This window comes from Lissotriton helveticus, chromosome 11, assembly GCF_964261635.1.
Source record: "Lissotriton helveticus chromosome 11, aLisHel1.1, whole genome shotgun sequence".
Taxonomy (NCBI): Eukaryota; Metazoa; Chordata; class Amphibia; order Caudata; family Salamandridae; genus Lissotriton; species Lissotriton helveticus.
The window spans coordinates 600,992,177-601,004,351 of record NC_136072.1 but is presented as its reverse complement, the minus strand read 5'-3'; the positions used below and the strand labels follow the sequence as shown (position 1 = coordinate 601,004,351).

Below are 12,175 nucleotides of genomic sequence, written 5' to 3'. Positions count from 1 at the left end.
CTGTGACTTGAAGTTCTGCTCCTCAGGAAGTGGTCAAGTTGCCACAGCATTTCTCTTGTTGTGAACCTAAACACCAGGGCAGACAAACTCAGTAGCCAACCCCTAGCTTATTATGAATGGCAGTTACACCTGGAGGTGGCGCAGGGCATTTTCCAGCAATGAGGAGAATCCTGGCTCTATACTTTTGCCCCTCTCAAACAATTGAATTTTTAACACATTTAAATGGGGAAATGTGTGCTCCTCTGTTGTGGGAGATGGATTTTCTGAAGATACACAAAGAAGCAGATCACAAAGGCCCAGGTGTACTATTGATTAGTGTGGGTGTTGCACAATGCTTAGGGCCCGATTCACAAAGGTAATTTATATTTGTAGAATTATTCATGTGTAAATCTAGTAGTAACTTTACATTTTTTGTTGTATTCAACATTTCAAAGTAACTCCTAGTTGTAGACCTAAATATCCCCACCCATTAGTGGAGCTTCTTAGAACAGGATTTACAAATGTAAAGTTACTACTCATAATGTTTCACATCAAGGAGGACGTCTCCGTCACGAGGGCAGATATCTCCCTATGGTTAAGTATAGGGAAATGCATTATAGTTGTATAAACTTAAAAATATAAATATATATTATTATGAAATATTAATGTAATTTTTTTATTTTACATCTAGAATGAATACACTGTTACAGCATATTTCCTTAAATGTGGATTATAATTATTAATTATTTAAAATAGACATTTCGTTTTTAAAAATCCCACCCACAATAACATTTTTATTTATTATGTATTAACATACGTTAAAAGGTATGCATATAATTAATGTACTTAATATTGGCTTAACACTTTTTTAAATTACAGTTTTACTATTGAAATACCTCCATTATTAATTTTTAAGTAGCATATTTATTATATTTTCTAAATAAATGAAACATATCCATTTGTTTTAAAAGTAGATTTAAAAAAAATATATTTGAGTATTATTGCAATACCTGTGAGTGGCCATGTGTTTTTCCTGGACTTACCCCAGCGCTAGGATGGAGTACATTTACAACTGTTTTGGGACCATTTTCGCCGTAGAAATCTGAACAGTGTTAATGGCAATGGGCTTACCCATGTGTGGGTGGGAGGTTTGTTTGGCATGTCCCCCCTAAAAAACCTCTCCCAAGCGCCCCCCATTCAGGTGTATGTATTTCCCTTTTTCCGGCCACTGCCTCCTGTACCTCCCACATTTACTATTAAAACGTAGACCAACCTGTGGAGAGATAGCCACACTTGTTGCTGTGATATCTTCTTAGAAAATATAGGAGAGGCAGAGATCTCTGCATGTTGGTTTGTGAATTGCATTTTGTAGTAAATAAGTAGTACTACTACTATATATACTACAATGTGAATTTTCTGAATCGGGCTTACGTGGCGCTTTACAAAGAAAAGCGCAGCAGACTGCACTACTGGTCAGATTCTGTGTGTAAAATGAATCTTTGCGCGGAAAGTTGACGTGAGAGCACCATCACATGTCCTTGCATCACCAGCGCCAAACCCCTTCTGATCTATGCAAAGAGGGTACAACTGCTTGATCACATCACAAGAATCCTTAAGATTAAAATGATATCAGGTGCATTAGATTTAATTAATGCAAACCAATACATTTTATACAGCTTGCCTTCGGATGAGTGGTTGCGCATGGATGCTTGCTCTGAATTGGCGCACCTTGAGTACAATTTCATGTGAGACATTGCCCACTTGCATTGAAATGGCGTTGTGAGCACGAGAACAGCAAATAACATCATCAGGGTGCTATCTTACGTAAATATGATGCCGCATATGTTGTTTTACAGTGAAAATAGTTCTCTCGAATTAATTTGTACTAACTCTGGGCCACAAGCTTGAGTAGTAACTTTCAAACTTAACTATGAATAACTATCACAGAAAGGATCAGAAGGTTACAAATTCACATTTCAAGAAGAACTGTTCCCTATAGTATAGTGCTAGTCCGCAAAGGGTAGTTACTAACTCAGTTTTCTTTGAAGACTGACGGTTAACTGTCAAAAGGGAGGATGACGGTATTCTGTTTTGCTATGGTTTCTAGATGTCTACTTTAATGACGCTAGTAGTACATGTTGTATACTACTCATCACCATGTATTTTCACTAATCCGTTTTGACAGGTGGCCACACCTCTTTGGCCCTCGGTTCTATATTGGAATCAGTCCATATATTGATGCCGTAAATAACATGGATGCGGAAGAGAAAAGCGTGATTTGCCACATGATTCTAGTCAACGCTCAAAGCAAATCCTTCATCTTGTGATGAGATGAAACTGTTTCACTTGGTAAAAAAAAAAAAATGGCTGCTGTTGTGTACATCAAAACAAAGCTGTTTTTGTCCTCATGTCCAGGGTTGTGACTCGCAGCCCCTCTCTGCCTCCACGAGTCACATGTACAGATGTCAGTAACTTTTTGCTCTGTAATGTTATGTTTTTAGCAGCTGTACAATTGTGTAGTATTCATTCATTAGCTTGTTGAGGACAAAGAGCCCTGTGTAACCCTTTTTAAATCCCAATAGTTGTATTATCTGACGGTCTTGTTACTAATCATGATGGTCTGTTCCCAAGCTCTGGTGGATGCCAACACAAAGCAAGAATGAATATTTATGTGAATGGTACTGGCTCTGCCATGAATTGTAGTGTGCAGTGCTGTGCACACTGAGCAGTGTGCCCACAGAGCTTGCAATCCATTCTGCCCAGCCCATTTGTAGTTGTACGATTATTTGCACACATCTGCAACTGTGGAGTGTGTGCAGGTCAACTGGGAATTCGGACTGTGGAGGTCACTAATGGCAGTGCATATGTAGGCGGTGGTGGCTCCTCCGCTAAGGCGGAGGAGCGTCGCCCCACTGGTTTTCCCACTGCTTTTAGCAGTGCAAAGAAGGAAAAATAAAATGTAACACAATGTTATTTTATTTTTCGTGCTGGAGCAGGTTTTGGTGCGGGCGGGGCTTGGCTGTGTACGCAGCCAGTAGGGGGTGGAGGAAATATGTGCACTAAGTGCACATGATGGTTGGGCCAGCCCTACTGGGCCGGCCAATCCGTCATGCGCACTTAGCATGCTCCCCATCAGGCTCTAATGCACAGCCTGGTGGTGAACATGCACAGGCTCCCACTGCCTGTCTGAGCACCGAACCACGGCGCTCAGACCAATCGCAATGCTGCATTGCTCCATTGTGATTGTCTTAGGGGAGCCTATTCGTGCTTCCTGTTCCGGCCGGACCAAGCAGACCCTCTGCCACCCTCCTTTATTACCAGCCGCAACTATATGTAGGTACGGCAAATGTGGAACTATTACTGCCATTAGGGTGACCCAACTGAAACTCCAGGGGCTTGGGAGTAACCAGAGCCTTCATGCACCATTCTTCCTCCTCTGCTCCGCAGCTTGCTGGGGCATTCCCTGGAGCCGCTTATGGGCAAGTCCAACATTTCTGGGCTTGCACAAGAAAGATTGATTAACAAAACATGAAGTTGTTGAAGGAAATATAAACAAGCATTTGCAATGCAATAGGTCTTGCATTTGTCTGAGTTAGAGCTATTGGCGCTGTAAATGACAATATCTTTTATCTATGTGTTGTGGTTTTGAGTGTAGTGGATGCATGACATTTTAAGACCTCTGGGCAGTGCTGCTACTCTGGTCCTGTCAGTAATTCCTCATTCCAAGTCCTCTAGACAGTGCTGCATCTTTGGTTCTATCAGTAATTCCTCATTCTAAGTCCTCTAGGCAGTGCTGCAAGCTGCTTCTCTGTTACCATTGGTAATTCCTCACTATAAGTCCTCTACATAGTGCAGCTACCTGCTTCTCTGGTCTCGTTGGTAATTCCTTATTCTAGGTCTGCTAGACAGTACTGCAGCTGCTTCTCTAGTCGCAGTGGTAATTCCACATTCTAAGTCCTCTAGGCTGTACTATCCTACAGGAGATGTTAGTGAAGCATTTGGTGATTTGTTTCTTGGAGAACATATTTTTATGTGCACCGAAGACCCCCGCTTTAGAACCGCTACTTCAATGGACTGTTTTGTGCTGCTGAGAGTGAAGCGGGCTTTGCGCGCATGCATGGATAGTTACCCTTTGAAACCCCTTAATTTCCGATCTTAACAGGGGTTATCAAGGGCGGGAATGGGAGCCATTTGGTGGCACGGATGTACAAGGCGGCAGTGGCACTCCTCCCTTGCCACGATGCTAGTGTGTGGGCGGCATGGGAAAGTGATCTCGGTTATCCGTTGACAGATGTGCAGTGGGGTAGGTGCTGCGCACTAACACGTCGGGTGTCTCCAAACCATCAGCACAAATTGTTGCATTTCAAATTTCTGTGGAGGGCATACATGACCCCCAGTAAACTACATCGTATGGACCCTTCTCGTCCACATGTATGCCCGAGGTGTCGCTCTCCGGATGCCGACTTTGCACACATGACGTGGACCTGCACTAGACTAGAGAGTTTTTGGAGATCGATTTTTGGGTAATATCTAAGATGGTAGAGGTTGAGGTCAATCCGTCGCCTCTGTTGGCACTGTTGGGTTATGTTCATGACCTTCCCAAATCCAAGCATCGTTTTGTTGCCATAGCTCTTTTTATTGCCAAGCATGAGGTGGCTACCAAATAGGCCTACACGCAGCCACCCACACTCAATGCATGGCTTCATCGTATGACATATTGTAGCACCATGAGTGGCACCTATGCACAGCTGCAGCCACCGTCTGCTAGGCCCATGGACATTTGGCAACCATTTCAATCCTACCTCCTGGCAACGCGGGATGGTAATAACACCCCCACACAAGATTTGCCTGCACCCACTGGACCTGAAGCCCAATAAAGCCATAATTGGAATAAGTGTACCATTGTAAAATTTGTTGTGTCAAATAACTGGTTATCCTGCTGGACTTATTGTGGTACGGATTTGTATCTGGTATTTATGGATCTAGCTATGACCACACTTAGATATACTGTCATGTACGATGCTGTTCTGCATTTTTTCTTTATTGCCCATATCGCAACACTGTGATGGTATGCCCTTTTTATGATTCTTTTTTTCTGTTTGTTGTAATTTTGAAAATCTTAATAAAGAATGATAAAAAAAGAATGAGGAATTTACACTGGGAACAGAGTGCAGCTGCAGCACTGCCTAGAGGACTAAGAAAGGAGAATTACCACTGAGAACAGCAGCTACATTTGCGACCAACTAAAGAACAAGATTTACAGCCCTGTTTACAGAAACGGAGCAACGGACGCCGAGCGAGTGAAACATAATAAATGCTAAAAACAAAAGCTTGGTTGAAAGGGAACTAAAGTCAAATTTCAAACACTCTAACTTTGTGACTTCTCAACTCGATCTTCAGTGACCCAGACTTTGTAGCTCCTAAGTGAAAGCTAAGGTGCGAATGGAAGAACACATGGAGAAACGGTGGGTGGGAGAGGAAAGCAGTAACACTGGTCAGCTGCTCGCATTTGCAACATTTCCAGAACACCAGCAGACAACTGGAAAAAATAGTGCGCGAAACGAACTGAAATGGACAGAGCCAACATTTGCCCTGTAACAGGGCCAGTCCCCATGGAAGGGAACGACAGACCAGAAGGAGGGACAAATGGGCACGATTTACCATTCAAAAGTAAGGAATTTAGAAGGGCACCCGGTACAACCAATGACAAGCAATGGGCCGGCTTGAAGCTCATGTACTGAATACACCATGCCTCGCAGAGCGGCGTATGCCCGCTGCTAGGCTCGATCGAAAAAATGAATGTGTTCTTGTGTATTGTAACTGGTGCTCATGTAAAGCGCTCCAATACCTTAGGGGGGAGTTTGCTCTATTTAAAACTGCAAAAAGGAAAAAAAAAGCAGCAAAACTCTTTGAAGTAGAGGCACAGGCATCGAGAAGGAATGCATAAAGAAAAGGAAATGTGATGCAAATTACTTAATGGCACTTCTTTCCATGTAACCAGCAGTAAAACTTGGTTTATACAAAATGTAGTCCAAATCAATTGACTTTGTCTGGCCTGTTGTCAGAACATAGTCACCAAGTGACCCCATGCCCTATGCGACCCCAGCAAGTCCTGGCTTTTTCTGTAAACTGCTCTCTGCATTCTAAAACATTGTTTTCTTTTTCTCATTTAAAAGCATGGGTTTCCATGTGCAGCGTGCTAGTGATTTTGCATGAGAAGAATGTTCCCTGAGAAATGAAAATCCAAGCTCTGAAACAATGCAAATAATCTCAAAGGTTTATGATAAAACAATTTGATATTGATTTGAACTTGGAACACTTTATGTATGAACTTCCCTCAACAAAATAAGCAGTTACCGAGATATTTTCACATAACTTGTGTAGTCAGGCTACACAGGGTAGGCCCAAAGACATGTTTTCTTTTGTCACACTAGTGGATGGCGCAATAAGTGCTGCACTCCACATGTGACAGTTAACTTTTCATGCCATGGGTGTATTTCTGCACCATACAGCTGGACCATATAGAAACATTAAATACTTCAGTCAGGAATAAGCCATTGTCTCCATGTTTTAGGGATCAGACCATTACACTGGGAACTGGACATCAGTGCCCTAGTGTACAGAGTCTAAAAACCAGCAATAAAATAGGGCCCAGCTGATGGGAAATCATTGGGGGAATCACACAGAAAAGGAAGATTGCCTACATAGTCCTTCAGAATTATCTGTCATAACACTCCGCATTACCACGGAAATGTATCTTGCCCATTGTATCTGCATTTACGTTTTTTTCTGTTCCACACACAGGTTCCGTGTATGCTACAGATTATTCAAATGCCAGTGCTACAGGGATTTTCGATTCTTATCAGGTTGGTGTTGTCTGTTAATTTAATTTTTGTTTCCTTTTGTATGGTAGAGAATAAGGATATTCTGTCTAAAGAAAGATTTTTATCATCAATTACTATTTGCTTATATCTTTGCAGATGTGTTGGAGTTCATTTTTCTGCTCAGTACTTTCAATCCCAATGTGTATTTTCCCTCCTGTGATGGATACAAGGTAAGTGACAAAATGTGTTACTTCACTAGTGAAAACATTCAGAAGCTCTCAAGTTGTCCCATGTAAGACATGTGTAGCTCAAACAGTGAAGTTTATTTTTTTGCATTCTGAAATTTTTAATTTTCGAAAATCTAGATTTGTATTTAGGTTACACACCATAGTTAATAGTGAGTCATCAATATACATTTAGAAAGACAATTTTAAAACTTCAATTTAAACTTGAATTTAAATGATCCAGAATAATTTTTAAAAAACAGACCTACTTACAAATCAGCTGAAACCTTTCAAACAATAGTTTTACATAATATGATCTGTTTATCGTTGTATTAATTTCACAAACAAAAATTATTAAAACATTTTAGGAATAGGTCTGCTCTCTTTTGTAACTCTGTCATGAAATATCCATAGACCTTCCGTACATTCATACTCTGTTGTCCTTTAAACATGGTTTCGATAAAACCTTTTTTGAAAGTGAGTAATGCATGACAAATAAAGTGGCACATTCTACATAAATATAGTTTCTAACTCGCAAATCCCTAATAAGTTCATCTCACAGCCCACATAGTGCTAATATGATATTACCTCAAAATGTACTAAACTGTTTTCTCAACATAGGAATGCAAAACTGACTTAAAATAATTTTAGGCGAGAGGGGACGAGACAATCGACACTAAATGGAAAAATGTGCCAATGCACAGACACTCCCAGTTTATCTGGCAGAGGCTTAATGATCTGAGTATTCAGTAGTATTTTCATGCACCGATTACTCTAGCCTCCAACTGTATTCTTGTTCCCACCCTATTCTATCTCTGCATTCACAAGTTCCCTGTGGTAAGTGAGTTGTGAATATTTTAAAGAAACCAGACCTCTAGTGCCGATAAAATAAACCATAGAGTTTTCAAAGTCTTTAAATTGCCTAGTGACTCCAGCAAATTTTTTGATGTTGTTACCCAGTAACCAAGTTAGAAATAGTGTAATCTTTCTCCTTTCATCGTGCCTAATTCACATTTACATGCCTCAAATAATTGAATGTAACATGTCTATTATTACTCTGCATCCTTCACCTATCTACATACAACAAATGTTAATCTAGAGCTGTGGATATATAGGGGGCAGGATATTTAGTCAGTGATATGTCAGTTAGCCTACCACATGATCTTAAAAATGTGTTGTAATCTGCTCGATATAGAGAGATCAAGGCAAAAGTGGTTTAGGGACCTACAAATGTCTCCACAATGACGGAGATGCTATTACGTGATCCATGACTACTCCGTACTGTTCAGATTCTTGGGTATCCAATCTTTGATTACCCTCCCCAACTGCGTGATAGTATTGATGCACATTAGGGCACAGTTGTCCTCCCTTCATTCTGGAAGACATAAGTGCCTACTGCTCTCTCTTGCTTTTTCCTCTATCAAGTAAAATTAAATATCTGGCTTTGTAATCAATGAATCTCCTTCCATGGCTCCTCCACTGATAATGCTTGCACAATTACAACTGTTTGGGCAATACAACTAATATTTTAAATAACCATGATATTTGTTAGACTTTTCTTTAGTTGTCTAAGTCGCAAATTCCCTAAACAGTTTTCCATAATTTGCCTTTTCCTTTTGGTTGTACATCTGGTTGGTTGTTAGCTCTCTCCTCTATCAGCTAGATTCCCCTCTCAATCTAAGCTCTAGTCATCTGCTTCCTTCCACCACTCTCATCCTCTGCCCAAGCTGATCCCCCGTCTCCTGCAGAGCCAATGTCCGTGGCACTCAGAATGTGCTCAGTTTACCCTTCTGTGCCTCTCCAAAGTCTTTTTGGATTTTAACGACTGGGCTCTCCTTTTGTTCTAATTCTCATTCAGCCACTAACGAATCTCTGGTTTTATACTGTGGAGTGTTCTATTGCCTCCTCTGTAACCTCTGCTTTTCCACCCCAGCAACTTTTCTTGTATCCCCGTCACCCCTCTTACTGGTGAACTTGGATCGGGCTGAAGCACTGTGGCTCCTTCACCGACCTAGGCCCATAATTCTTTGTCCAGGTGACATAATTTCTCTGCTCCATGGGCTGCTATGTTTTTTGCTGAAGCCTCTCACACATGCACCCCAGTCTGATCAGCCTCCTCCTCCATGACTACTGCTCTTGCTGCACCCTTCTGACCATCGGTTATCACATTTTATTAAAACTCTTCAACCCTTCCCTACTGCAAAAGGAGTGCAAGAAGGGGAGTGGGTGTGAAGGAGAGAATACATTTCAAACAATGTACAGTGCAGTAAACCCTCCTGTAGGGGTCCATGAGAATCCTCATTTCATCCCACACCAATCCCATCATCAACAGCCATATCAAATGAATATATGACACCTGTACCGGGTCATGGAGGTGGCAAAGGAGCGCTACCCTGCAACGGCCCGCCTCTCCTTAGACCTACAACAGGCATTTGATACATTGGGGTTGGACTACAGGTTCTCGATGCTGGTTAAATTCTGTGTTCCTCCCACCTTCACCTGCTGGGTCAGAATCCTATACACTAAACCCACTGCAAGAGCGTGGACAGGTGCATATATATCATCACAGTACCCAGTGTTCCGTGGTACATGACAGGGATTCCCACTATCGGCTCTATTTTTCATCTTAGCAATGGAACCCTTGGTGCAATGTCTCCGGTTGGTGGCTGATGGCTCTGGGAATTCCAGAGGGGCCTCTGATCCACACCACCTCCATGTATGCAGATAATATGATTTTATAAATCTGTCCTTAATGTAGACTTGACACCTTTATCTAACATACTTCAATCGTTCAGTGACCTGCCGGTCTTCGAGTCAGCCTTGCCAAATCCCATGCATTCTCATTCCAGGATAACCTGGAATGCGATACACAGCTCTTAGGTGCACACAACGTACATGTGGCACACCACACATTCTAATGTCTGGGCATCCAGACATACAGACCACTTTGAATTTAATAGACGGGAACCTAATAAGAGCTATCACATCGCTGAAATCCCAAATAAAATGTTGGATCAGACTGCCTCTGTCATAGCGGGCTGGATAACACTGGCTTAGATTGGGATGTTGTCTCATCTGTTGTGCTACTTTATTAACTTACTTGTCCTTGCCTCCACATCGATTTTCAAAACAATAAATTCTATACTGATTGAATTGATATGGGGCACAAGACGGCGTAGGGTTGTCTTACTCAAAATGCAATAGCCACCTGGAGGGGGCGCCCCTGACTTCAAAGCTTATTACTTAGTGGGGCTACTACAATGGCTGTCCTACTGGTTGGCGGGTTTCCACTTAAGCGAAATCGGCTATACACAACATATGTTGCAATTGGGCACGCTTCATATATTATTACTACAAGGAGCAGTGCAACCCACTTATCTCCCACTACTGCTCGCAATGCACTAGCATACTGGAGATGTGCTCTCTGGTACGCAAATTCACCCCTGAATCACACCCCTAGTATACCACTGAGGGAAGTCTGCCCACTAGGCTATCATCCTAGGAAAGTGAGGGGATTGCAACGGTGGGGATCTGTTTGCGGAGTGTGGACTAATGAGCCATCATGACTTTACACTACTCCATGGTCTGCTGGATTCACTTTTCCTGACACATGCCAACCTTCTTCGATAAGTCCATACACACTGGGCCCGAACGGGGACGGAGCCAGATACACACACACTAATACAACCAGTGTATGAAATGGGTCATGGTGGATACCTGGTTAAGAGGCTATATTGAGCAATAAATACCCATTTACATACATTTTTGGAACCTCTACGAGCTAAATGGGAGGAGGATTTGACCCGCACCTTGCATGGTAAGAAGTGGTGCTTTATCCTGGAATATCCAAGTAAGATCCACCGCAATTCACAAGTTAAATTCATCCAATTTTCTCTTTTACACAGGGCATATCTGACACAGTTAAAACTTCACAAAATCTTCCCTGCAGCCTCACCTAACTGCCCACGGTGTCAAGCCGGTTCCGCAGATCTGTTGCACATGTTACGGGCATGCCTTCACTGACACCTGACTGGGTGAATATAGTTAGCGCATTTTTGGCACTTACAGGTGTTACCTGTTGGGATAGAGTTGAACACTGCCTCTTGGGCCTATACCATAGGTGTAAGAATTTTAACCCCTTGCGTGCGTGCATTGACCAACGGCCGTCACGAGCACTACCTTGGTAGTGCTGCGCACGTCCGTTGGCCGACGCAGCCCCGCCCACTTAATAGAACTCCCACACTGCGGCAGAATTTGCGCTGCGGTAAATGAGCTAAAACCATAGCAAGGTTTGTGGACTTGGCGCTCCTTCTGGCCAAGCGTTATATTACCAGATGCTGGAAATCCCTCAGGGTGCCCCTCGTATCATGCTTGCGGGACGAGGTCCTACGCTGGGGCGCAGCAGAAAGTAATGCGTTACGCAGAGAAGAATACTGAGGTCTACGTAAATGGCCTCTTGCTCTAGTCTAGGATGATCTACTGGAGACTTGTAAGGTCCAAGATGACAGTGAATAATACTCACCACATACACAACAAGGCACACACTCCATCCCCCTAACCTGAGGTGGCTTTTCGGCATAGCATAGATATTGTGTTAGGGCCGTACCAGAGGACATTAAACACCATGCCCCTCTGGGAGGGCAACATTACCTACACAATTGTGGACCTGACTCGTCCCAAGGGCATAATTACACGATGTAACGCGACCCCCTTTGGACCTCCAAATGCACAAGACGTTTCCACTTAATATAACCATATCAAAGCAAAAGGAAAGGGAAAAGGGTTGCATCACACACAAGCTGTTCAAAACGCATCAGAGTTCTCAGATTAAAGTCACATAATATGATCCGACGGGGTTCTGGCAGTCCTCCCCAAACCTCCATACACATCCGACAGTGACTTGACTCTCCAGCTCTGAAGTTTCTACCAAAGGAGACAGACCACCAGCTCCAAAATCCAGTGTTAATATCGAAAATTCTTGATGAACATCCACAGTAACTGCAGCTGTTACTTTCGCCTGCCACATTTTATTAATCCTCTTTCCGAGCAGAGCAGCATTGGGCTGAGCCTTTTGTGCATGCCACTCCTCAAAGTTAAGGATTTAGGATCCTCTTACCCCACATGCAGGTCCACCTTCAGGAAATCCGA

The 12,175-nt window shown here is 42.7% G+C and overlaps 1 protein-coding gene across 1 annotated transcript in view; it reads left to right on the top strand.

The window, feature by feature from the left end:
• The window catches only part of GK5 (glycerol kinase 5), a 155,071-nt gene that overhangs the window by 80,139 nt on the left and 62,757 nt on the right, over positions 1–12,175 (top strand). The window contains exons 7-8 of the mRNA XM_078666415.1: positions 6,784–6,845; positions 6,960–7,033. Of these exons, the coding sequence (XP_078522541.1) occupies positions 6,784–6,845; positions 6,960–7,033 (136 nt within the window). The remainder of the gene's footprint in view (positions 1–6,783; positions 6,846–6,959; positions 7,034–12,175) is intronic.